Below are 27,610 nucleotides of genomic sequence, written 5' to 3' on the forward strand. Positions count from 1 at the left end.
AGGAGGTAGGGGGTAGGAGATCAGCCAAAGGACGTGTATGCATGCATATAAGCATAACCAATGGACATGGGACACTGGGGGATAGGGGAGGCTGGGGGACTGTCTGGGGCGGGAGGAAAAATGGACACATATGTAATACCCTTTGTAATAAAAAATTTTTAAAAAAGAACATTTTAATCTCTAAATTGCAACTCTTGAGCCAGTAATCAACAGCTCTGTGTCCTCCTCCCCTCCCTCTGGCAGCCACAGTCCGCGTCCTGTCTCTGGCTGTGACGGCTGGAGGACCTCTGGAATCCTACCGGACTTGTGTCTGCGCTGGCTCATTTCACTTGCATAATGTGCATTAGATTCGCCTATATCTTGTACATCAAACATGCGGCCCGCCTGCCATGAGCCTGACGTGCTTGGTCTCTATGTAACGTGTCAGAACTTCCTTTTTAAGACTGGATAATATTCTTGCCAGATAAACTCCAGAAATTTGACTGTCCTCTCTGTTAGCATAAAACTAGCCAGACATCTCAAAAATATATTTTTGTATTTTAAGCGACTGCATTAACAGAAATGTCACAAAATATGAAAGCAATTTGTGGCGAGTAGTCCTGGGACCGTTACTTGAATGCCTGACCTTGTACAAAGGGTCCTGTGTCATTCCTGACTCCAGGCACTTCTGTGGGAGTGGACATGCTTTCCTTCCTTTTCCCAAAATACTCAGCGCTTAGGAGCCAGACCGTCTCAGCGTGCACAGCGAATATGTGTCTTCTTTGAAGCCATCCATGTTGTGGATGAAATGGGTCTTCTGAGCACCCCCTTCCGAGGTGTGGCTGGTGCTGAGCCGCCCCCTGGGGTGCTTCTCTGCTGGTGAAACCCGGCTGCGACCGGCAGCCATGGGGCCGGTTCCCCAGTGAGCACAGCGAGGTTCTCATGGGACGCGGGAATCAGAGCCTCGCTAGTGGCAGGAGGCAGACACCAGCAAATCGCTGAATATTTGTTCTGCCTAATGAGCTGCTGGTGCTCTGTGCCTCTGCCCATGTGTTCTATTTGATGTGTCTAGCTTAGCCTGACACCAGCCTGGCATGCGGTCTCCCCCTCTGCCAACACCAGCGCCCCTCCAGGCATTGTGACCGCTAAGAACCACAAGGCCTCCAGTCGTTACCATTATCTGATGAACAATACGGGGTATGTTGCTCCAGCAGCCCCCTTGTGGCTTTACAAAATTAAAAAAAAATCAAGATATCCTCATTTCCCTTGTGCAGAGAAGACTGAATCTGTGCCTTGATACCTGAGACTGTAGTGAACTGACAGGTGAATGAGGCGCCCGCAGCGTGGGATGGAGGAAGATGGAGGAAGAGTACCCGGCCTGGAGCTGTGGAGGGCTGGGCCAGCAGGACACTTGGGTGCACCCCCTGTTGAGGGAGGAGCTCCCAATGGGCAGGGCCCCAGCCAGACGCCCCCCCTCCCCCCACCTCGCAGCTCCATTCTGGGGTCTCACAGGAGTTGTTGGAACAGAGCAGCTTTCTCTGCTGCTGGCACCCATCTGGCCGCTGCATAAAGAGCCTGTCCAGAGGTGACCAGAGGCAGCCAAGCTGCGAGGCAGGAGGGTGGAGCTGAGGGCGGAGCTGAGGATGGGCTGGAGTGCCTGGATCTAGCCAGACCAGGAGTCCTCTCAGAGGGACTCTGCCACAGCCTGGAGCCCCAGTAATCACAAGGATAATATAGCCATTTCCAGGCTCCTGATCACTTGTGCATGAAGGAGGTTATTGGCCCAAACTAAAACTCTGGGCCCACCGTGCAGAGCTGTCACCGAGGTGTCCCAGGAGAGACTGACTGGGCCGGCAGGAGGCAGGGCGGGAGGGAAGCTCACCCATGGAGCAGGGTCCTCTACAATCTATTTTTTATTATTTAAGTGATACATTGCCATGCGGGGAAAGGAGATAATACATAAAAGAATCTTTCCTATTCATGCAGGAATTTTTTTACACAGGAATTTTTGTACACAATGCTCTGTGCTGCCTCTGCCGTACTGGTGTGTTGGGAGTATCTTCTTTCTCGGCACACGAAGTTCTGTCTCCCCAGTTCAAAGGCTCTCTGATAACCTTTCTGTGCCCAAACCGAACCCTGATTTAGTTACCACAGTGGTTTGGACATTCTAGTTTTCTCCCCCATGTAAAATATATTATGAAAAATGTCCTTCTTCATATATCTTTGCACACTTATCTGATTTTCTGTGTAAGATTGATTGCTAGAAGTGGAATTGACAGCTCAAAAAAGTAAGTCCCTTTTGTCAGTTTCATCATTATTGCTAAAGCATCCTCTGGAGAGGCGGGACTCTAGCTCAGACCTGTTTGCAGGCACCAATGGTGCACTCAGGTGTGCCCTGAGCATGGGTTTGATGGCAGATGGGGAGTGGAAGAGATTGTGAGCGTGAAGCGTGCTGGGGAAGGCAGGTGTGTGACACTGTGCTTGGGGGCGTGCGCAGGCAGCACTGTTGTGTCCAGGTGTGTGGGTGTGTGCTACGGACCTCAGAGGCTCTGAGAAGCCTGGAAGTGGGTTGAATGACCACTAGATAGATACTTCCTTTTTTTTAAATTGAACTTATTGGGGTGACATTGGCTAATGGAATTATACAGGTTTCAGGTGCACGATTCTATAACACATTGCACTGAGTGCCCACCACCCAGAGACGTATCTTCTTCCATCCCCATAACCCTTTACTCCCCCCACCCCCTCCCTCTGGGAACCACCACACTGTTGTCTGTATCACACCTTGACGCTCATCTACCCTGACCGCTTTCCCTCTGGCAATCACCACATCACTGTCTGTGCTGGGTTTTTTGTTTTGTTTATTTTTTGCGTAATCCCTTCAACTTTTTTCACCCAGATCCCAACCCCCTCCCTTCTGACAGCTGTTCGTCTCTTTTCTGTATCTATGAGTCTGTTGCTATTTTGTTCATTAGATTCCACATATAAAAGTGAAATCACATGGTACTTGTCTTTCTCTGACTGGCTTATTTCACTCAGCATAATTTCCTCCAGGTTCACCCATGACACAAAAGGTAAGATTTCCTTCTTTTTATGACTGAATAGTACTCCCTTGTGTTAATATTCCACAACTTTTTTATTCACTCATCTACTGATGGGCACTTGGGACATTTCTTGTAGCAATAATTTTTTTCTGATATGTCTCCTCAAGCAAGAGAAACAAAAGAAAAAATAAACAAAGGGGGCTACATAAAACTAAAAGGTTTTTGCACAGCAAAGGAAACCATCAACTAAAGGAAAAGGGAACCCACTGTATGAGACAATATATTCCCCAATGAGACATCTGATAAGGGGTTAATATCCAAAATTTATAAAGAACTTATACAAGTGAACGCCAAGGAAACAAACCAATTTAGAAATGAGCAAAAGACCTGAATAGACACTTCTCCAACAGACATAAGAATGGTAACCATCACTAATCATCAGAGAAATGCAAATTAAATCAACAATGAGGTATCACCTCACACCTGTCAGAATGGCTATCATCAACAAATCCACAAACGACAAGTGCTGGCGAGGATGTGGAGAAAAAGGAACCCCCTTGCACTGCTGGTGGGAAAGCAGACTGGTGCAGCCACTGTGGGAAACAGTATGGAGATTCCTCAAAAAATTAAAAATGGAACTGCCATTTGACCCAGTGATCCCACTTCTAAGAATATATCCTAAGAAACCTGAAACACCAATCAGAAAGATTGTGTGCACCCCTGTGTTAATAGCAGTGCAACTTACAATAGCTAAGATCTGGAAACAGCGTATTTCTTTTTTGTAAGCCTACCAGCCTCGCAGCTGCTAGCTCACAGGGTGGAAGCCCTCCTTACTGGTGGGAGATGGCAAGACTGTGAGGATTGTAGCTAGGAGACAGTCTGGAAGCACTAGGTTTTGATTCAGAATCTGAGAGTTTTCTTTCTGAAATCATGCCACATCTTAAATAAAATGTATAAATAATTAATATTCAATGATGAAATAAATAGTGGCTTTTTGTGGAAATAAAAAAACCCATCCTAAAATTCATTTGGAATCTCAAAGAATCCCAAATGGCCAAAACAATCTTGGAAAAGGAACAAAACTGGAGGACTCACTCTTCCTGATTTCAAACTTATTCCAAAGCTACAATTACCAAAACAGTATGGTAGCGGCATAAAGACAGACATTCAGATCAACAGAATAGAACTGAAAGCCCAGAAATAAACTCTCACATATATGGTCAAGTGGTGCCAAGACCATTCAATGGGAAAGATTAGTCTTTTCAAGAAACGGTGCTGGGAAAACTGGATGTCCACATGCTAAAGAATAAGTTGGGCCCTTATTTAAAACTATATACAAAAATGAACTAAAAATGGGTCAAGAACCTTAATTTAAGACCTAAAACAGTAAAATGCTTAGAAGAAAACATGGGACAAAGTTCATGGCTCTGGATTTGGCAGAGAATTCTTGGATATGAACCAAAGGCACAGGTAACAACAAAAAAAAAATAGGCAAGTTGGACTTTCTGAAAACAAAAGTTTTGTATATAAAAATACACTACCCACCACTGCAAAGCACATAACCATAAAGGATTAATATCCAGAATATACAGAGAACTCCCAAAATGCAACAACAAAGAAAATCTGTTTATACAATAAGCAAAGGACTTAAAAATACATTTATTCCAAGAAAATATATGAATGGCCGACAGGTACATGAAAAGATTTTCAACATCACCAAGCATTAGGAAAGGTCATGGAGATGAAAAATCACCTCACATCCATGTAAAACAAAAAGCAGCAAATACTGATAGGACTCAGGGAAATTGGAAAGCTCATGCACTATCGGTGCACATTATTTGGTGTGGCCACTGTGGAAAACAGTATGGAGGGTCCTCAAAAATAAAAATAGAACTATGATAGGACCCGGTGACTCCACTTCTGAGTATGCACACAAAATAATTAAAAGAAGGTCTCAGAGAGACATTCGTACACACCGGTTCATAGCAGCTTTATTCACAATAGCTAACATGTGGAAGCAACCCAAGATCCCATTAATAGATGAATAAGCAACATGTAATCATCTATACTAATAAAAGCCTAGGTGGCCCTCACACCCTCGTGCAGTGCCTTCACGTCATCACAAGATGGCTGCTCCCACGTCGTCACAAGATGGCCACCCCCATGTCATCACAAGATGGCCACCACAAGGTGGCCAGCAGGGGAGGGCAGTTGGGGGTGATCGGGCCAGCAGGGGAGGGCAGTTGGGGGCAACCAGGCCCACAGGGATCGGGCCTAAACCGGCAGTTGGACATCCCCCGAGGGATCCCAGATTGGAGAAGGTGCAGGCCAGGCTAAGGGAACCCCCCAACACGTGCACGAATTTCGTGCACTGGGCCTCTAGTATATACATAAGATGGTAAATTATTCAGCCTTAAAAAAGAGAGCAGTTCTGAGATGATGCAGGATGCATAAGCCTGGGGCCCTCATGCTCAGTGACAGAGCCTCGTCACAAAAGGACAACCACTGTGTGACTCCACTCAGGTGCGGTTCTTGGCAGAGTCAGAATCATAAAGACAGAAAACGCAATGGCCGTTGATGGGGGCTGGGGGTGGAGAATGGGTAGTTATTGTTTAATAGGGACAGAGTTTCCATTTTGCAAGATGAAAAGGTCATGGGGATGGACGGTGGTGATGGCTGCACAACACTAGGAATGCCTTTAATGCCAATGCACTGCACACTTAAGATGACTAAACTAGTATGTTTCATGTTATGTACATTTTACCACAAGAAAAGAAAGGGGGAAAGAAATGAGTTCAAGTGGGTTTTGATTTTGTTGATGTTGATTATTCCCCTTGAAAGGCCACTTTTCTCTGTTTCGAGATGACCTATATAGTTAGGTAGAAAATGGATAATGACAACATCCCAGGATAAAAACCAAGTGACTATGAAAAGGCACTTCAAAGAACACAAAGGAGAGTTTTGTTGTTCCTCCCAGATTTCTGGCAGAAAGAAGAGACCCTAAGAAGGGGCTCTGTGCTCAGAGGAGGCGGGCGCTTCCTCCGGTAAGGCTGCTGGCTGGGTTGGCGGGCGTGGGCAGGACAACTTTATGTGTGTGTGAAAGATTGCTTGACATTCTTATCCTTAGCTTCCCTTTCATGTTCTTGAATGTTACAGCTGAACGGAAAGACGTGTTTTAGCCTTTCAATGTGCAAAAGGTCTTATGGCGACTTGTTAAAAGGATGCTCTGACAGCAGACAGATCTGCGTGGATCCTAAGGTCTGTCTGGTGACCGATGACTTTTGTTGGGTTATTTAGCTGCTGATGGTTCCTGCCTATGCAGATTGGGTCAGATGGTCAGCGCACAGCCAGGCTTAGCTATTGTCACTGTCATTGCGGAGTTACTGGTTCTGCTTTTCTTGCTGAGGAATCTTGTTAAAGCCAGCGAGTATTCTCCTTATTGTGCTCAGGCCCCAAGCACACTCCGGCCGCAGGGCCTTGCGCCTGCTGTTTGTTCCTTGCGTCTGCAGCTGTCCGTCAGGGTCCCTTCCCTGCTTCACTCGGAGTTTTTGAATGCCCCTCCTGGTCTCCCTTTCTAAAATACTTTCTAAAATAGCACTCTCTTCACTCGCTGCACTGTCCTCTTGCAGGCTTCGTTTTCTGCCTATCACTTGTCCTTACATTGGATATTCACTTGTCTACTGCCTGTCACCCTGACTAGAAGCGGGGCCTGAGGATAAGGCTGCTTGACTTGCTCATCCTGTAACCCCAGCTGTCTGGCACACATCAGGCACTTTGTCAGTATTTTAGTGAATAAATGAATCCCTTAAAGGTTCTCTCTGGTGAGGCATTTGAAAATGAACACCAAACTGTACTGTTCATTTTATAACTCCTTCTTGGGGCCTCACATGAGCACTCAAACGCGGCTGTTTGTGGGGTCGCTTGTGCACCAGGACCCTCCAACCCTGCAGCTGCGCTTGTTCATCTCCCAGAGACGACACTGAGAAAAGTCTGTTCAGCGTGTTATGGCCTTTGTCACAGTGTGAGGAGCCTGTGCTGGGGAAGCATCCCCACACCATGTGGAAGTGGAAGGGAGCGCCTTGGAGACACAGGCTGTTTGGTTAGCCTGGGGATCGGGCAGAGCAGATTTCTTCACCAGGAATTTCTCTTCCAGTCGCTGATATCCGCTGGCAGGTGGGCATACTCTGCCAGCAAAAGCCAGACATGAGAGGGTGTGGGAGGAATGCTGATAATGTGGGGGCCTCGGCCATCGCTGCAGCCTGGCTGCTCATGCCTTTGTGACAGGCAGTCTCCGCCCAGGGTTCCTCTAGCAGGAGCTCCTGCGGACCCTCTTGTTTTCTGGCTAATGAGAACTTTCAGCCCATGTCCACTGCCTCGTTGCCTCCCCACCAGTGTCTGCTCGCTGAGCATTACCTGCTGCAGATCAATAGCACAAAGAAAATGAGGCAAATAAAGGGCTGGTGTTGCCCCAGGATGGTATCAGAGAAGCTATTTGAGTGGAGACCTGAGTGAGGCTCATTCACATTCCGGAGGTCCCATCCCACTACGGCACCAGGCTGATATGTGTGACCAGTCTAACATGGGAGGAGTAATGGCAGCCACTTGCAAGATCAGGTGATAAAAGTTTTCATCTCTCCCTCTGCCTCTGGGAAGCCAGCTGCCACATCATGGACATCCCTCCAGAGACACCTCCATGGGAAAACCAGGCCTCCAGCCCAAAGCCCTGTGAGGGAATCCCGCTCCCTACGGCCAAGCTCCCCACCCCCCACACACAGACTGCCCACTTCCACCCTGATCATGCCCTCATGCGAGACCCTGAGCCCGAGTCCCCGCTGCATCTCAATTCCTAACCCTCAGAGAATGTGCACGATCATAAGTGTTTATTGGTTTAAGATGCCAGACTTGGGGGTCATTACTAAGCTGCAATGGAGACTTACACCGTGACTCCGGCTGCTGTGGAGAGAGGTGAGGAGACTGAGGAGGTGCAGTGCAGTGGAAGCAGGAGGAAGCTATGGGAGTAGCTGCATTTGCCTCTCAAATTGTGGTGGGGACCAGGGGCGTCATCTTCCTGGGGCAACTGGTTGGACATGCACAATCTAGACCTCGCCCCAGACCCACTGAGCAGCATCCAGGGAGTCCTCCCTGCAGTATAGCCTATGGAGGGCGAGGACAGGCTGTGGAGGGCGGGGTCAGGGGCGGGGAGGGCAGGGCCAGGCTGCAGTGGCGGCAGCCCCTGCAACTGACTTGTGCTGGTTGTCTGTGGAGCCCTCTCAGCCGGCCGCCCTCAGCCTTACCCTCGCTGCTGGCTGATCCCAGTGCAGCCTCCTGGCCCAGAAAGTGTACGATCGCAGGGACAGCCACCGTGGTGGGCTGGATTGACGTCCTCCTGGCCACACTGCGTGGGTTTGCAGATCTGCACAGGCACAGGCCTCCAGTGCACGCATTCTCTCCCCCCACCCCCTCACATGTGAATGTCCCCCAGCATGCTGTCACCCACGCATGCCCACAACTGTCCCGGACCACAGCGCATGCACTTTCCCTCCACCCCTCCGCCACACTTCCGTCAACCCTGGCATGCCTACGTCCCGCACACAACATGCACACGTCCCCTCCGGCATGCTCACGTCCTTTGGAGCGTGTCTGGGTGCTCAGGGTCAGCACCTGTGAGATGACAGTGAGAGGGCAGAGTGGTGACGCCCTGTGCTCGTGGAGGCCAGTGTGGTGACAAGATCTCCTCCATGGGGCTAATACAGGAGCTGAGGCGGGAGCAGGTGCAGACAGACACACCTGGTGGGCGTGGGCGGCCCTCACTGAGGTGCCTTCGGTCAGCGTTCAAGATCAGGAACCCAGAGGAGGCGAGGAGTTCTGTCCTCTCAGTGAAACGGTGGGATAGTTGGGGCAACTGCAGAGGAGGAATGTGCTCTTGGGGCGCCGGCGCCCATGAGCGAAGGCCTCCCTGACTGAGCCTCGCTCATGTGGGGCCTAGCGCACTCCTGCCGGGCAGCGGGTGACAGGACATGCTTTTCCGAGTTAATGAGAGAAAACATTAATTCTCCCACTGCCTGTGAAGGTGGAAAGTGGAGTGGGGAGACATGCGGGGAGTGAGCGAGGTTCCCTGTCTGGAAGTTCCAAACCTGCTGTTGGTTCCTTTCACCGCTGGCTAGAGATATACAGGGTGTCCCCCAAAATGTATACACACTTAGAATACCTACTAATTCCAATGCGTTTAAGCATGAAAAGAAACAATGGAGCTGTCATCTGTTAAAAGTGCAGTCAGACATCCCCCGAGGGGTCTCAGATTAGAGAGGGTGCAGGCCAGGCTGAGGGACTCTCCCCCCAACCCCCCCGTGTATGGATTTTGTGCACTGAGCCTCTAGTTTAAAATAAAAAGAAGAAACAAAGGTGTGGCCCTGCATCTGAGCACCTAGCAGCTGGCCCGACCAAGGTCCAACTGTCCTGTAGTCTTTCTCTAAAGGGCTAACCAGTGCCCTTCAGGCAAAGTTTATGTATAAACTGCTAAATCTTAGTGACTTAAAACCAAAAGAATGGACTATTTCCCACGATTCTGTGGGTTAGCTGCTGGCTCCTCCTTGACTCACTCGCAGAGCTGCACTCAGTGGTGACTGGGGGTCTGGGGCCAGGGGACTGGAAGGTTAAACTGGCTGCACCCCCACACCCCCTGCATCGGGCCTGGTGCTGGCTCCTGACTGAGGCCCACAGGGTTCCATGTGCTCTCGTCCTGCAGTGGCCAGACCTGCCATCTTCCATGATGGAAGGAACATTCCAGGGGGCAGCAATGGAAGCTCCCAGCCTTCTTGAGGCCGGACTCTGGAATCTGCTCCAAGGCTCAAGAGATGCAGGAGCCAGGCATGGATGCCCACGTGATGAGGAGAGGAGCAGAGCTGTGCAGGGGCAGGGCCCAGGGAGCCGGGATTGCTGGGCTCAGCATCAGGCTGCTCACACTCACTAGGCTGCATCCCAGCTCTCTGGGGAGCCTGGCAGTGCACAGATTGCTGGCCTTCCCCCCAGAGTGTCTGGGTCAGGAGGCTGGGCCATGTAGTTCTTAGGCAGTGCTGATGCTGCCAGTGTGGGGACTGTGCCTTGAGCCACCCATGGAAGCATTACGTGTCCAGAGCAGTGGCTCTCACCCTTGACTGTACACTGGAAACATCTGGGCAGTGGTAACCACGTACATGTCAGCTCTGGGTGTTCGTGCAGGGAAGAGGCCAAAGCACTGGGCGGTCATATGGTCTTTGGCATCGCAAACCGGCCTGTAATTTAACCCTATAAATCATCACAAAGTTCACTGAATAGCTTCAGTGCTTTTGCAACTTAGTCATCCCCTGATGAGTTGAGTAAGCAAGTACCAAGAAAAGTTGGAGGAACTTTATCTCAATTGTCACCAAATGAGCTACTGGGGAAAATTCCATTTTTCCAAGTCATACTGTGATATGTCTTTATTATTAAAGGGACTTAGTAAAAAAAAAAAAAAAAAAAAAAAAGTGGCTTCCTAAGAGAGGCCTGTCTAGTCCTGCGCTGGCAAGACCCACTGGAAGGCGGCTGCCTCCTGAGTGCAGAGCCTTGATTCAGAATCCCAGGACCTGCGGCGATCACTTGGGGTCTAAGCCATCAGTTGGACATCCCCCAAGGGCTCCTGGACTGCAAGAGGGTGCAGGCCTGGCTGAGGGACCCCAAACCCCTGCCCCCTGTGCACAGCCTCTAGTTTGAAATGAAGGAAATCAAGATCAATAAAGGGTTTCTGGTCCCAGCCAATCCAACCCAGAAGGATATGGGGTAGAGAAGGAAAGCCCTTGCACCCATTTCCTCCCTCCCTGATAAACCCACACTCTGTGTGCCCTTCCAAGCTTTCAAGATAAATCAAGTGTAAAGAAAGAACTTGACTGTAACGAGGCACAGCTAACTTGCTGACTGCAGTCAGTGCCACCTTTCTTCAGTAACCAGGAGCTCCTCCGGGTCTGTTCTGCGGAGTGTGTCAGTGTCACAGTGCAGAGACGAAGGGTTTTGTGGCCTTGGGTCGCGGATACAGAGAAGCCTGTGGGAAAGTTGTATATGATCTTGTTTAGCCCTGAGGAGGGTTTGGGCTTGCCCAGACCAGGGACGTCGAGGGTACCTACTACTCCTATGGGCATGAGACTTTCAGAACTATAGTAAGAACACTGATTTGTAATTGAAAAGATTCTGGTGATTACCTTATGTTCTTTGGCAATCATATAGTGCTGCTTTTACTCTGAAATTTGCATAATTATATCCTTTATAAGTAATTTTTAATTTTATTTTAACATTTTAATTTATTTCAGAGAGGAAGGGAGAGGGAGAGAGAGAGAAACATCAATGATGAGAATCATTGATCGGCTGTCCCCTGCTGGGGATTGAGCATGCAACCCGGGCATGTGCCGTTGACCAGAATTGAACCTGGGACCCTTTGGTCTGCAGGCCGACGCTCTATCCACTGAGCAACACTGGCTAGGACAGTATATGTAATTTTTAAATATATATATTTTAAAGCAAGAGTGGCTTATATTTATAGGTTCAGCTGGAAACTCTCTTCTTTATTTTGGAGAGAAAATCCCTAGCAGCTTTCTTTTTTTTGTTAATCCTCACCCGAGGATCTTTTTCCATTGATTTTTTTATGGAGAGTGGAAGAGAGAGGGAAAGACAGAGAGAAACATCGATGTGAGAGAAACACATTGATTGGTTGCCTCCTGCACAAGCCCTAACCAGGGCCTGGGCCAGGGAGAAGCCTGCAACCAAGGTACATGCCCCTGGCTAGAATCAAACCTGGAACCCTTTGGTCTGCAGGCCGATGCTCTATCCACTGAGCCAAACTGGCTAGGGTCTGAGTAGCTTTCTTAAGTAAGGTACCTCCTGCCCTGGGAGAGGACGCAATAGGTAGGACTTGGTTTTCTGAGTTTGATGAAGCATCTCTCTAACTTCCTCGTGGTGAGATCTGGGTATGTAACGAACACAAACATTTTCTGGAAGGGAAGGAATTGAGGAAACCCCATCCGAGATTTCCCCCCAAGATTCTGTGGGATCTTCTGGAAGATGAGAGGCCTCTGGATACTAATCCAAGAAGGAGAAAGGTCGAAGGATGTTTCTAAAAACAACAACAAAAACAACAGCAAACACCACACACCAATGGCCAACAAGTACATAGAGAGATGCTCAATATCATGACCATTAAGGAAATGGAAATCAAAACCACGGTGAGATTCCACTTCACGCCCATTAGGATGGCTATAATAAAAACTTTTAAAATGAAAAATACCAATACTGGCAAGGATGTGAAGCAAGTAGAACCCTCCTATATTGCTGGTAAAAATATAAAATGATGCAGCCATTGTGAAAAGCAATTGGTGGTTTCTCAGTAAGTCAATCCTAAAATTTCCTTGTGACCTAGCCATTCATTTCTAGGTATATACTCAAAAAAAATCGAAATTAGCTGTTCAAAGACTTCTGCACATGTCCATCGCAGCTATAGTCACAATAGTGAAAAGGTAGAACTACCCATGTGCCCAGCAGTGGTGAATGGATAAACAAGGGTCCTGCTGTCCTGCGATGTGAAAGAATGCAGACACCAAGGCAACATCAGATGACCCCGTTTATGTGAAAGGCAGATCCATCGACTGTGGGTCTAAGGATGAAGAACCGTCTGTGGGAACAAATGGATCCGTGGAGGGCAGGGGCCGAGGAGAGAAGTGTGAGCAGTGGCTGCTTGATGTGTGTGGGTCTCCTTTTGGGATGAAAGGCTTATGAACCAGATGGTGGTGGCGGTTGCCCAGCACTGGGAAGGCACTAATGCCACTGAACTGTGTTTTAGAATAGTTAACATGGTAAATTTTGTTCTGTGTATTTTTTCACAATTTTAAAATCAGGGTTACTGCTGCCTCCAGTGAAAATATAGTGGGAGAGGGGCAGCAGGCTCCCAGATTACCAAGAGAGAAGGCAGAGCCAACCATGGAGGAGGAGGAAGGCAGTGGGGGCTCTGGGCTGTGAGGTGGTTGATGGGAGCCAGACTCACTCCAGGCCTGGGGGATAGCTTGTGTCCTATAGGCTGGTTGAGTGAGTGCCTCTAAGGAGCTGAAACTCAAAAACTTGCAGTGATCACAGTAGGAGCCTGGATCCAATGCCCAGAGTGGGAAGTCACAAGACCCAGCAGCAATCCAGAAGAGCAGGCGCTGGGCCTGACTTTGTAACCTCACCACACACAGCAGAACTGGGAGGAGCTGCCCCGCTAAGCAGCCTGTGTCCCCCCTCCTCCCCACCATGACTGAGAGAGCAGTTTCTGGAGGTCAGACCTGCAGGTCTGAGCTGGGCTGCAGGCCAGGAGGAGGCCTCTCAGGGCACTGGGGTTCCAGGTGGAAAGGCAGGGCCACTGCCTGGAGAGCGAGGCCTGGCTTGCGCTACAGTGTGTGATCCCAGGATGTGTGAGGAAATTATACTTTCCATAAAATGGGAAGGAAATAACATGAAATTAACCACCGGACACCACTGCCCTCCAGTGAACAGAGTCCATCACAAGGTGATACCAGTGAAGGGGCAGTGCTTATCTATCTATATAAAAGGCTAATCTGCTAAGTGTCCAACCATCCGGGTAATGATGTCACGTAGCAATGCCCCGCTTCCTCTTCCTAGCAACTAGCCTCAGGTGGAAACACTTTACACTGTAACCAAATGTCTGTGAAGCATTTTCCCGTGCCTCATCTCATTTGATCCTCACAGAAGTCCTGGAGTAGGTACATAGGAGACTCGGTAGAACCCCTCTCACTGGCACCAGTCGCACACATGTGTTTGATCTGTCATTGTCGATTGTGAATTTGGTTGTTTTTGTTGACATTCTGAAGCTGAAAGAAAGTGGCGGCAGCACACGGAAGTAACAATGGTGATTAAATATGATTATAATAGTGATCTGGGTAGATATAATTATCCCTGTGTAACCGAAGTTGCCGTCATATTCAGAAACGAAGATGGAGGACCTCCTTTTGAAAGGGACTTGCTCATTCATTGTAAACCAGATCCAAATAATCCAAATGCCACCAAAATGAAACAAAACAGTATCCTGTTTCCTACATTAGATGTAAAGACGTATCCTATTCTTTTCCCACATGGTGAACGGATATTGCATTAACACTCAGAGAAGACAGTGTAATTGACAATAATACTAGATTCCATGAATGATGTCAAAAAGGAAAATTTTCTCATCAAATTTCTTAAAAATATTACTCCTTCGGGAATGCCGTGTCTAAATTAGAATTGAAAGTAGGTGCAATTATCATGCTACTGAGAAATCTTAATAGTAAATGGGGTCATTGTAATGGTACTAGATTTATTATCAAAAGATTAAGACCTAACATAATTGAAACTGAAGTATTAACAGGATCTGCGGAGGAGAGGTTGCTCTGATTCAAAGAATTGATTTGTCTCTGTCTGACACTGGCCTCAGTGTTAGAATAAGTTTAATTTATCACTCATTGTTTATATCAATGTTGTTTTTATATAAGGTTTTTGTTCTTTTTATATCATGTCTTTGTTGTTTTTATATCATGTTGTTATTGTTTATTTATTAATCAATTTATATATTATTTTCATATACATTTTACTAACTTTCTTTCATCTCTGACACTTCTATTATAGAGAAAATTAATTTTCTTTCAATGTGCATGACTTTGTGTACTGGGCCACTAGTCTATACTAATAATAGACTAGGGCTATCACAACCAGATGGACGACAGATCACCATGAGGTGACCCCTCCTGGATCAGGAGCGTGGCCGGTCTTCAAACCACCGGTGGCCGCTAGCCCAGGCCGGCCCAGCACCCCAAAGGGGATCCCCACCATAATCAGGGGCACTGCTGGCCTGCAAAATGCTGGCCGCCCCTTGCCCAGGCCGGGGAGGTGCTGAAGGCTGGGTGTGTGCGGTACAGTCTTTTAAAAATAAAGAAAGGGCAGCTTCTTGAAGTGCAGTCACTGAGGCAGTTCCGTGCAGGCACACTGGGCCCACAGCCAGGCGCAGTAAAGTGGAGTCCAGGCAGGAGCGGCCCAAGTGTGTGTGGCCGGGTGGCCTTGGGTGTCCTGCAGATGGACGGACTGTGCTGGACAAACCACGCTGGACAGCGCCGATGGGCTGCGCCGAGGGCTGCAGAGGTTGGAGCTGTTAGGGCAGTGGCTTGCGGGGTCAGCAAGGCTGGTGGGCCAGGTAGGCCCCAGGTCTTTGGGCGCCTCCGGGGGAGCGTGGCTGTCCAGAGTGGGAGAAAAAGCCCTTTTTTCCAGAAGAACGCAGATGGTTTAAAAGTGCATAGAGAAACTGCAGTGGTACCTACATGGCTATGTCAGTTCCCCTAGCTGCCGGTTGGTGCCCGACCACAGGCTTCACTGGGGACGTAGGCCCGGACATGGGTCCGGTTGTGGGTCAGGTTGTGGGCCAGGACGTGGCCTTGGCAGCGGACTCACTCCCGGCATCACCTCAGCATCACGACTTTACGACGTCACCCGCAAGTGGCCATCGCTGCTAGTCTGTGGGCCCCAGTGAGCCGGCACCGTGCGTGCTCAGGGCAGCACTCTCTGTGTTTCCATTGAAAGAACACCGTATGTGATGGGTGCTGTTGATTCCTTAAGGTTGAAATGGGGCAGCCTGAACTTGCTTACGACGCAATCTTTTCTCCATATTTAACGCACAGTCTTCTCAGGCTCAGGGAGCCAGCATCCACTGGAGCGCCAGCTTGGCCATCCCACACAGCCAGACGCCACCAGGAAGCACAGAAATGCCAAAGCCCCAACAGAACCCATCGCGAAACAGACCCCAGTTCACATACTGGAGCGGAAACAAGAAAACAGTGGCACCTGTTAGACTTCAGCTGGCACGGTGCCTGCGGGTCTGTCTGCAGGGTTCCTGCACCCTGGCCGTGGCCCAATGGCCGAGGACGCTCTGCAAACCTTGATTCTGGAGTTATGGATCTTAGCAAGTAGGCAGGTGCACAAGGTGTAGTCGAAAGTGGCAAGGTTAGACTGTGTGTGGGTGCATATATACACATATATGCCCATTTCCCCCAGTCTTTTTTTTAGTTATTTTATTTGAAATGTGACAAAATTAATACAAGATTTCAGAATTATAAGATCAAAACTTTAAAGGAAAATATCGGTTTGGTGCTTTAAAATAACATAAAAAGGAAGCATGATAGAGGGTACTCAAAATCTAAGTCATTTGCAATAAAAAAAATCTTAAAATCTAAATTATTTTGCAAATGAAGAATGTCAAATTTCTACTTTTATTATAAAAATGGACATTTTCAGACGACACATATAACACTTTAAAATATCCACTTGTTCATAAATGACTCTGAAGGAACTGCTAATTCATCCATTTTGTGGAAATGCATTTTTAATATGGTCAACTAGATTTGGCTTTAAATAAGCTACAATTTAATGATATATTAACACTCTTTATAAAGTTGATTCCTAAATCACAGTCCAAAATATCTCCACCACTTAGTTTGGTCTATTAGGTCAATTAAACATTGTAAAATCTAGCATTTACATAATGATAACTTGTCAAAGTATGAAACCTCACACTGAACTTCTGAACATTTTGAGTTTTGTTTACAATTATTAAAAATCAGAGGAAGGGGCATAAAGGATGAAGGTGAGTAATCTGGATACAGCTAGAAAACTCCCATTACATCGCCCAGAATATAAACAGCACTGCAAACAAACAGGCACAACAGTGTCATCCTGGGTAAGAAGCTAAAAGTGAAAGAAAAAAATACATATTTATATATATACACAAAAGTACATATCCCCTAAGTATAACATAGTGACAATAGTTACTATAAAGTTAATTTGTCTCTCTCAAATAGTATATTTTACAGATTATTTGTAAAGATATCATATTTATAGTATAGATCTCGTTAAAAATAATACATTTCAATATAAAAACTATTGTGAATTTTCCTTTTTATACAGATTCAGTAGTATTTTCAAGCAAACTAAAAAAGAAGTTTGCAATCCCAGCACGTAAGAAATAAGGCCTCTTTCCCCCCTCATATTGGCAAAGCAAAATATATAAAAAAATTCACCCTCCCCCTGCTTTTCTATAGATATTATAGTTCATATACTCATATTTCTTTACCACAACATCAGTATTTGTTATTTTTAAGTAACAAGTAAATTGAAGTTCATAGTGTTGCCTCTGAATCTCCATTTCATTATAAATACTGGGCCCGTGCCTCTTCAAGAAGATAGGACAGCTTTTTTCAGCTTCTCAATTTCTACCTCTAGATTACTTCTCGGAGCCTTCTCTTCTTCCAAATCTTTTCATAGTTTTTCCAGTTCTTTCCCGTGCTTCTTTTTCAGTGCTTCCACAATGCACAGCAGTTCAATCATCTCAGCTTTAATTTCATCCAGGGAATTTTTTTCCCCATCGTCTGCTTCTAATTTAGCTTTGATTTCTAATGGAGTTAAAAAACTAGCCGCATTTGGTTTTGAAGGACTTGGAGGTGTTGAAAGGTACAGAGATGGCTTTGGAGAGTTGCAAGAATCCTTTTTAAATTCAGATGGTTTTATGTTGGCACTATCTTCTTCTTTGGGTGACTTCAAGATTTTTTCTGAGCTTTGAGTTGGAGAATGCCCGCCATTGAAGCGGCCAGGCAACCTTCTTCCAGGCATCTTCGGTCTGTTTGCACTGAGATGGAGTAAGTTTTCTGAGGAAGCTATGTCATCAAAATTCACAATATCTGTTTCTTTAAAGCTCCTAATTGTAAATGAATCTAGATCTACTGATTTTGGTCTAAGTGGTGACTGTTCAGAATCTAACTTTGGTTTTGATACTGGCTCAGTTTCAAATTTTGATGAAATGGCAGGCACTTCCCCATTAATCCTGGCTACAGGTGGTAGTGGAGGAACTGGTTTCTCAGGTTGCTTTGGGTACACTGTTCCAGAAGATCTCAATAAATTATTGGCTTTGGTGGGTGGAGTAGGCTTCTTGGGTAGAACTTGTGGAGCAGGTGGTTTAGAAGGTTTCTGGTCCAGCATGGAATTTTCATCTCTTTCTTCAGGCTTTACAGGAAAATACTTTTTCTCTGTAGATATCAGCTCAGGCTTTGGGGCTGGACCCTTAGCAGGAGGTGGTGGTTTCTTTGGTTTTGGAAAGTCCTTATCCAGTTCATTTAACTGAACAGCAAAATTGTCCGGAAATACTCCTTCTTTACCATTAAGTTCACTCTTCCACCAGCCAGTTTCTCCAGTCTCCTTACTTATCAAGTGGATTATGTCTCCCTCTTTAAAAGTAAGTTCATCTTCATTAGTATCTTCATAGGCAAATAACGCTCTACAATAGTCCTTAGCTTTTGTTTTACCTTCAGTGTCTGATTTTGTTATCTCCGTGTTCTGAGTTCTGGATCCTACTGGCTGTATGACTGAGGGCTTTTCTGATTTTCTCTCTTCTGTTTCACTACTGGATGCTCTTGTCCTAAGTTTCACAGAGCCTTCTTTAAAAATATCTCCAAATCCAATCCCTCGAATTTTCTTTGGCTGTGTCACCGATCCGGGTGCAGTTTCATTCCCATTCCCCTGAGAGGGGAAAGATAAGGTGGGCCCAGTCCAAACAGATTCTGAATCCTCCTGGGCTTCATGAGTTTCACCATCATCTGTTATCTCTAATTCTTTCACAAAATTTGGAAAGTCCTTATCCAGTTCATTTAACTGAACAGCAAAATTGTCCGGAAATACTCCTTCTTTACCATTAAGTTCACTCTTCCACCAGCCAGTTTCTCCAGTCTCCTTACTTATCAAGTGGATTATGTCTCCCTCTTTAAAAGTAAGTTCATCTTCATTAGTATCTTCATAGGCAAATAACGCTCTACAATAGTCCTTAGCTTTTGTTTTACCTTCAGTGTCTGATTTTGTTATCTCCGTGTTCTGAGTTCTGGATCCTACTGGCTGTATGACTGAGGGCTTTTCTGATTTTCTCTCTTCTGTTTCACTACTGGATGCTCTTGTCCTAAGTTTCACAGAGCCTTCTTTAAAAATATCTCCAAATCCAATCCCTCGAATTTTCTTTGGCTGTGTCACCGATCCGGGTGCAGTTTCATTCCCATTCCCCTGAGAGGGGAAAGATAAGGTGGGCCCAGTCCAAACAGATTCTGAATCCTCCTGGGCTTCATGAGTTTCACCATCATCTGTTATCTCTAATTCTTTCACAAAATTTGAGGGAAGCAGTCCCAACTTATTGTTCAGGGTTCCACTCCACCAGCCTTCTTCTACCTCATCATTAATATCAATAATATCTCCCACTTTCAACTCCAGTTCATCATCATTTTGTGGAATGTACTCAAACAGAACCTTACATTGCCGCTTCTTGATCTTTTATTTTTTTTTTTTAAGGTTTTTAGTTGGCAGATGTGGCTGAATTCCTCCAGCTGGAAGTCCATAGGTGCTTATTCGTTGTACAAGACTTGCTACATTCCCATGCCTTTCCCGTCTGATGGGCAAATTGTCATCCTTGGATTCTGTTCCTCTCTTAATTTCCTTAACAAAGTTATCAGGAAACATTCCTCTTCTTCCATTTAGTTCTCCTTCTAGCCATCCTTCCTCCTGTAGTTTTTTCACATTCCTGATGATTTCCCCAACTCGAATAGTTAATTCATCATCATGCACAGCATCATAGTCATACTCCACAATATAGTCAACCATACTGGGGGCCCCTGCGGGGAGAAGCCCGGCGCCACCGCTCCCCAGTCTTTTTCTGAGCTGTTTGAGGGCATGCTCTACACATGACAGGCTGCCCGGATACTCCCCTGTGTATTTCCCAAAAGCAGACACTCCTGCATAACAATTCTCCACCGAACAACGTGAGGAAGTCTCCATTCAAACAGTATTAAGGTTCAATCCACAGACCCCATTTGAATTCTGACAACTGTGTCAACAATGTTCCCTACTCTCCAACCCCAGGATCCCATCCACCTAGTATGGGTCCTCTGTCATTCCTATCCCGGACATTTTTCAGTTTTAATTAAAAATCATAGACTTAGCCCTTTAAAAAAATTTAAATAAATAAAAATAAAGAAAGACCCACTGGCGCTCTAAGTTAGGAACCAGTGGTGGTCCCAAATTGGAGAGGGTGCAGGTTGGGCTGAGGAACAACACCCCCAACCCCACCCCCTGTGTGCACGAATTCCGTGCACCAGGCCCCTAGTAATTCTATAAAGAGCTGAGTCAGGAGACTGTTATCCGGGAGACATATTTTCCAGATGTCTCAGCATCTGGAACTTTAACTTATCTTTCAAAAGAAAGTGGACACACACCAACATGTATAAATCAGTCCTTTAATCCTGAGAGCCACTCAAGGGGCGCTGTGGAGAGGGAGAGGGTGAAGCAGGCGGGAAGGGCGAGTGGCTCTCCTGTTTTCTCATGGGACTTCCGGGTCCTCAGGGCTGTGCACCCCCTGCACCCTGCACAGGCTGGTGTCTCCCCTGGAATACCATCAACCCCTTCCTCCATGGCTGACTCTAATTCATCCTTCTAAACTCAGCCCAGAGCCCTGATTGGTTTGGCTCAGTGGATAGAGCATTGGCCTATGGACTGAAGGGTCCTGGGTTCAATTCCAGTCCAGGGCACATGCCCAGGTTGCAGGCTTGATTCCCAGTAGGTGGCATGCAGGAGGCAGCCGATCAGTGATTCTCCCTTATCCTTGATGTTTCTGTCTCTCTCTCCCTCTCCCTCTCTTAAAAAAACAAAACAAAACAAAAACTCAGCCCAGAGGTGCCTGCTCCATGAAATGCTTCCTCCCACTTCAGGCGAGTGCAGCGCCCACTGGTGTCCCTTACCCACCCACATTCTTGCTCGCACCTTACTGGCTGGCCCTCCTGTGTGCCGTGTCTCTCACTGCATTCTTCCAGGATGGCCAGGACAGCCTGCCCACATCCAAACCCTAGTCCCATCCCGTTCCAGTCTGTGACTCAGTCTCCGTGCCTGTGGAATGGGGATCATCATTCCTGCCTCAGTGGGTAGTTTTGATGATTAAAATTTCTAAAACACTTAAACAGTGCCTGGGACATACCTGCTCAATAGATATGAGCTATAGTAATAATGAAAATAGTAATTATAATTACTTCCACTATCCCCGTATCTAATGTCCAGCTCAAACCCCACGGTACAGTAGGCACAGAGCTGTGGTGACATGGGGACCACGATTAGCCTGGGCCACTGCCCTGGCCTGCAGGGGCTGTTGAGCACTGTGTGTGTGGGTCACGCTGAGACGTGCTGTGAGCACAGCCCACCATGAAGGCAGCACAGAAACTGACAGTGAAGTTCAGTCATCCTTTTATATTGAGTGTGTGTTGAAATGACATTTTGGATCTTTTAGCTTAAATAAAATATATTCTTAAATATAAAGCCAGAAGCTTGTTTTAACTTTTAAGAGGATACTGCAAGGAAATCTAAAACTCCATACGTGGCCCCATTATATTTTCGTTGCACAGCCTGGATCTTGGGTGTTCCCCACCCTCTGTTAGAATTGCAAAGCCTCACGCCTTATTTATGCTCACACTTTATGTAAACTTTTGGAGCAAAGATGGCTTATTGGAGCTGGAAGCTGTCAGATTGGTTTGTAGGGTCCCACGCGGGGCTAACAAGCTGAGTTCACCCAAGCGGAAGGGGACTAATGATTTTGGGGGGGCTCACGCTTTGGGGGGTTCAGGTTCAAGGGGGACTCACGCTTTGGGGATTTTTCAGGTTCGCTGTGATCCTGAGATCCAAGAGCTGCGTCAGTGGCAGAAGAAGCTGCGCGAGGACAAGCACATCCGTGAGCGGGTCAGACTCTTCTGGGCCAAGCAAGAGCAGAAAGGTGGGCTGTCGGAGCGGAGGCAAGGCCTCATCTCCAGAGACTCTGACTTGCTGTTTCGGGATGGGCCCCGGGCACCGTGTGATTGCTGAGGTCCCTGGGTCTGACGGGCAGCAGGTTGGACACTGATGAGGGACTAGGCCCCAGTTGCCTTGTGCCCTTTACCACGTGGGCCCTGCAGGTCTGAGCGCACGCAGGAGGAGAGGCCCGCTCATCGTGAGCGCACTTGCTGTGTGTTGTGCTATTTGTCTTCACTACTAGAGTGAGCTCCATGCAGACAAGACTTTCCCTAGTTCAGTACCTGCCACAAAGTGGGCCCAAATGAGTACTGGCTGAAGGACTGAGTGAGTGAAGGAGTGAGTGAGTGAGTCAACAGGTGAAAGAGTGAGTGAATGAGTGAGTGAACAGCTGAGTGAGTGAGTGAGTGAGTGAGTGAACAGGTAAAGGAGTGAATGAGTGAGTGAGTGAGTGAACAGGTGAGTGAGTGAGGGAACAGGTGAGTGAGTGAGTGAAAAGGCGAGTGAGTGAATGAGTGAGTGAGTGAGTGAGTGAGCAGGTGAGTGAGTGAATGAGTGAGTGAGTGAGTGAACAGGTGAGTGAGTGAGGGAACAGGTGAGTGAGTGAGTGAAAAGGCGAGTGAGTGAATGAGTGAGTGAGTGAGTGAGTGAGCAGGTGAGTGAGTGAATGAGTGAGTGAGTGAGTGAACAGGTGAGTGAGTGAGGGAACAGGTGAGTGAGTGAGTGAAAAGGCGAGTGAGTGAATGAGTGAGTGAGTGAGTGAGTGAGCAGGTGAGTGAGTGAATGAGTGAGTGAGTGAGTGAACAGGTGAGTGAGTGAGGGAACAGGTGAGTGAGTGAGTGAAAAGGCGAGTGAGTGAATGAGTGAGTGAGTGAGTGAGTGAGCAGGTGAGTGAGTGAATGAGTGAGTGAGTGAGTGAACAGGTGAGTGAGTGAGGGAACAGGTGAGTGAGTGAGTGAAAAGGCGAGTGAGTGAATGAGTGAGTGAGTGAGTGAGTGAGCAGGTGAGTGAGTGAATGAGTGAGTGAGTGAGTGAACAGGTGAGTGAGTGAGGGAACAGGTGAGTGAGTGAGTGAAAAGGCGAGTGAGTGAATGAGTGAGTGAGTGAGTGAGTGAGCAGGTGAGTGAGTGAATGAGTGAGTGAGTGAGTGAACAGGTGAGTGAGTGAGGGAACAGGTGAGTGAGTGAGTGAAAAGGCGAGTGAGTGAATGAGTGAGTGAGTGAGTGAGTGAGCAGGTGAGTGAGTGAATGAGTGAGTGAGTGAGTGAACAGGTGAGTGAGTGAGGGAACAGGTGAGTGAGTGAGTGAAAAGGCGAGTGAGTGAATGAGTGAGTGAGTGAGTGAGTGAGCAGGTGAGTGAGTGAATGAGTGAGTGAGTGAGTGAACAGGTGAGTGAGTGAGGGAACAGGTGAGTGAGTGAGTGAAAAGGCGAGTGAGTGAATGAGTGAGTGAGTGAGTGAGTGAGCAGGTGAGTGAGTGAATGAGTGAGTGAGTGAGTGAACAGGTGAGTGAGTGAGTGAGTGAGTGAGTGAGTGAACAGGTGAAGGAGTTAGTGGAGTGTGAGGCTTCAATGAGTGGCTCAGAGCCCTGGTGCAGGCGTGCGCATCAGCGTTCTTGTCCGACTGTCCCTTGTGAAGAAGCTTGAGCTGTAACTGTGACCAAGCAGCTGCGTTTCAGGCCGGGGTGGGCAGCAAGCGTGCTGTTTCCGGTTGGTGCTCCCCCTTGTGAGCTGGCTGACTCTGGTTGGCTGCCGGAGGTGGTGTGCCATGTGGCGGGGAGCGGACAGTGAGTGCCCAGCAGCCAGGGCAGAGCGAGCATTCTCCTTTGGACCCAGTCAAGAGGATACCAAGCAGGACGGGTTCAGTAGCACCCTAAACACATCCCCAGACCTGCGGGGCATGAAGAGGGCAGTCTGCACGCCTGAGGAATCAGCCAGGTGGTTGTGGAATCCCGTCACCTTCATCAGGGGACCCTGCCCCAGCCGCCTCGTTGCACCACGGGTGGCTGTGTGCAGAATGGGACTGACACCAGCATCGTCTCAGGTGGGTGTTGAAGAGTCACAGGAGATGATCTTCAGAACAGGCCCTGGCATGTGGTTCCCATACATGTTATTGCCATGATGAGTATCATTGAGATACCCATGTGCTTTCACATCACAGGGGTTGCTTTCTGCCACCTACTCAGCTCCCTGGGGTCCATGTCAGGACTGGGCTGTCCTTTTCACCCTGATGCCCCAGGCCTGGCGTGGAGCCTGGCACAGAGCCTGGCACGGAGCAGGCAGTCTATGTATACTTGGTGGATGGATCCCTGGGTTTCAGTCTGCAGATGAAGAAATAGAGGCCCAGGAAGGTCAAGGGACTCGCCCAAGGTCATCCGCAGGTGGGGAGCGCTTCCTGTGCTCAGTGCTCTCACAATGCCTGAGGGGAGAGGCAGAGACAGGACACCCTCCTGGGTCTCCATCAGACCAATGCCAGGAATCCCCTGAACACAGCACATTCTTGTCCAGTTTCTGGGCGTCAGGTTCTTGCTGTTCGTGTTGTGTTGATCGAAGCCCCCGTGTAGGAGCAGGGGACCGCCTGCCACTAAGCGTCCCATCGGGGATCCTCGCGCTGAGTCATTTGTCAAGCTCACGCACTACAGTTACTTCCTGTTTTGATCCTTAGGAATCTGGGTTGCTAGCGTGGAGATTGAGAAAAGAAGTCCTCAGCCAGGGTGGCACTGTGGTTAGACCCACAGACCTCTGATGAAGCCATTTGAAAATGAATGGAAACATATGTTAGTCCTTTAGATTGCAAAAAAAAGACAGGCAGAGCCCGGCTGTCGTGGCTCAGTGGTTGAGCATTGACCTATGAACCAGGAGGTCTCCGTTTGATTCCTGGTCAGGGCACATGCCCAGGTTGCAGGCTTGATCCCTAGTAGGGGGCGTGAAGGAGGCAGCTGATCAATGTTCCTCTCTCATCATTGATGTTTCTCTCTCCCTCCCTCTCTGAAATCAATAAAAATACATTTATTTTTTTAAATAAAGACAAGTAGAGTGATTGCAAATAAAAATGGTGTTTTTTACTTCATTTAGAAAACCCACAAACCCATCTGTGTGCAAACCCAGCAAACAAACATTGTTTCTCGTGGTGAAGTCATTTATGCAGACTGTGCTCTGTACTGTCGTCTGAATAAACTCTCCACGCTCATTGGCTGGGGCAGCCATGGTGCAGCCAGGAGGCCAAGGGGCCCAGCACCAGCTGTCTGGGGGTTGTGGTCATTTATAACCCATCTTATGTTATTCGAGTTAGAGGCATCCCAAACCGGATTTTCTTCTAGGACAGAGACTGATGGCGTTATCCTTGAGTCTCTATCGGGACAGTTGCAGGAATTATTTTAAAATGTTTGTGACAAGAAATGCTGCTAATATAATTCAAAGATAATACCTAAGACATTTTTGAGATGCCATCAAAAGTCCCTTCTCAGTTACTAGCATGTCTTTAGCTTCATATAGTCCAACGGTTCTCAACCTGTGGGTTGTGAACAATGAAAATACATCCTGCATATCAGATATTTACATTACGATTCATAACAGTAGCAAAATTACAGTTATGAAGTAGCAACGAAAATAATTTTATGGTTGGGTCACAACATGAGGAACTGTATTTAAAGGGTTGGGGCAGTCAGAAATAGTTTTCCTTTGTGCGTTGTAATGGACTATATGTATTTTATTGGAAATCTAGTAAGAGGAGGAAGAAAGAAACGATAGAGAGTGTTCCCATAACATCAGATTGTGTGTGTGTGTGTGTGTGTGTGTGTGTGTGTGTTATTTATTCATGTACCAATACTCTTTAAATGACTTTATCACGTCGTCTTGATATTTTAAAGAAAGAGGATGAAGGTGGTTGACCTGTCAAAGGAAACAGATGGTTTACTTTTATTTGTTTACCTGTTTATTCTCTACCTCCTTTCTAAAGTGGTTTGTAGTTGCTTAGTTTTAGTAAATGTGGTAATTAGGTTAAGAAAAAAAATTAAGTGGGGAAAAGATAAAGCCACTAAATGGAATAAGCAAAATACTCCAAGGCCTACACTGGTGGATTGTAAATTTCTTAGAGACAAAGCAGAGTGGGAGGAGGGAGGGTCTGTTGCATAACCTGCAGTGTCCATAAGAAAGGAAAATGGCCCTTCCTCACCACATGTGGTGTGCATAGGAGTCTCAGCGGTGTTCCTACGTCACAGAGAAGCACGGCTGAGCGGTAGGCCCACACAGCGAAGGCAGCACACTGACTTTGAGGGCTTCTCCCTCAGGAAGACCCTGTGACACGGTGGGAACCATCTTCCCCAAACATAACACGGGCTCCTTCCAGCAGCACCTGCTGGGGGAGGGGGGCCAGGAAAGCCTGAAGGGATGGGGCGGGGGACCAGAGAATTTCTTTCCCTGATTTTTAAATCTAGAATTTTAAGTGTAGATCATAATGACAGTTTAACTACTAAGGTTGGGTTTTAAGGGTGGTTTAAAGCACACACCTCATCCTGGCCACCCCACATCTAGTGCCCTTGCTGCCTTGGGGCACGTAGTGCTTAGATTGGGAAGGGTGTCTGGAACTGAGGAGTGGCTGGGTCACAGCTCTGACCCAGCGCCTTACGTTTCCACGTGACCTCCCGCTGCTCTCAGAGGGGGTGTTCTCTCTGCTCACAGGCAAAGCCAGGCTGAGACGAACAGGGTTCACACAGGGTTGCATGGCCTGCAGGGCCAGAACCACATCTGCCTACTGCCAGGGAACCCAAGGCCACTCATGCCATGTCTTCCAGTTAATGTCACCCTGGTGCCAATGGGCATGCTGGCCCAGGCACAGCTTCCCAACAGGGAGCCAGAACCCCAGTGAAGCAGTGACCATGGCCCAAAAATCAAGGAGGTTTGGGAGTGGGGAGGCTGAGTCCCTAGCCCCGTGAATGCAGGATCTACCGCCATGTGCCTGGGAGATGTTTCTTTAGAACAGGAAGCCGGGGCAAGTGGAGACAGATAAGGACCTTCCCTCCCAAGTTTCCTGCCCATCGAGGGATGAGGAACAGCAAGGACTTCACTACAAACAGGACGCCGGGCTCAGAGCACACAGCTCGGGGCTTGGGCTGGGGTTCGGGCATTCGCTCTGCCGCAAGTGACTAACACACATGCTCTGTCATCTAACAGCAAAGTCAGCTACTCAGTGACTTATCTTCCAGAGACATCCACTGTGTGTCAGCTCATAGTGTTTCTCCATCCGTCTACCAACATAGAAGTATATTTATACAAACAGTGTGGGGCAAAGTAGGTTTAGAGTTGTGAGTATGCAAAACAGTTTATTCTTGTATTATTATTTGTTAGTTATTATATTATTTTCCATATGAACAATTGTAAACTAAATTTGCCTCACTATATTTATAAACAAACAAACATATTACATATAGTTACTGTAACTTCCTTTTTCCTTCACTTGGTGATATATCAGTGACATCTTTTCATGTCAATATATATATAGATCTATCTCATCATTTTTGTAGATATGCTCTTGGTTATTTATAGAACTACTAGAGGCCGGTGCACAAAAATTTGTGCACTCGGGAGTCCCTCAGCCCAGCCTGTGTCCTCTCTCAGTTTAGGACACCTCAGGGAGTTACCACCTGTTGGCTTAGGCCCACTCCCCGGGGGATCAGGCCCAAGCTGGCAGTCAGACATCCCTCTGGCAGCCCGGCAGC

At 47.5% G+C, this 27,610-nt stretch overlaps 2 protein-coding genes across 2 annotated transcripts in view; one reads left to right on the forward strand and one right to left on the reverse strand.

Moving 5' to 3' along the window:
* IQCK (IQ motif containing K) overlaps positions 1 to 27,610 on the forward strand; it is a 117,980-nt gene that overhangs the window by 68,267 nt on the left and 22,103 nt on the right. The window contains exon 7 of the mRNA XM_015565062.1: positions 21,771 to 21,882. Coding sequence (XP_015420548.1) covers positions 21,771 to 21,882 — 112 coding nt within the window. The remainder of the gene's footprint in view (positions 1 to 21,770; positions 21,883 to 27,610) is intronic.
* LOC102769029 (CD2-associated protein-like) lies at positions 17,161 to 19,794 on the reverse strand. The gene is given in 2 exon segments (XM_015565064.1): positions 17,161 to 18,394; positions 18,926 to 19,794. Coding segments are annotated over 2 exon segments (1,929 nt in total). The 5' UTR covers positions 19,731 to 19,794; the 3' UTR covers positions 17,161 to 17,270.

The sequence above is a fragment of the Myotis davidii genome, unplaced genomic scaffold, assembly GCF_000327345.1.
Source record: "Myotis davidii unplaced genomic scaffold, ASM32734v1 scaffold820, whole genome shotgun sequence".
Classification (NCBI taxonomy): Eukaryota; Metazoa; Chordata; class Mammalia; order Chiroptera; family Vespertilionidae; genus Myotis; species Myotis davidii.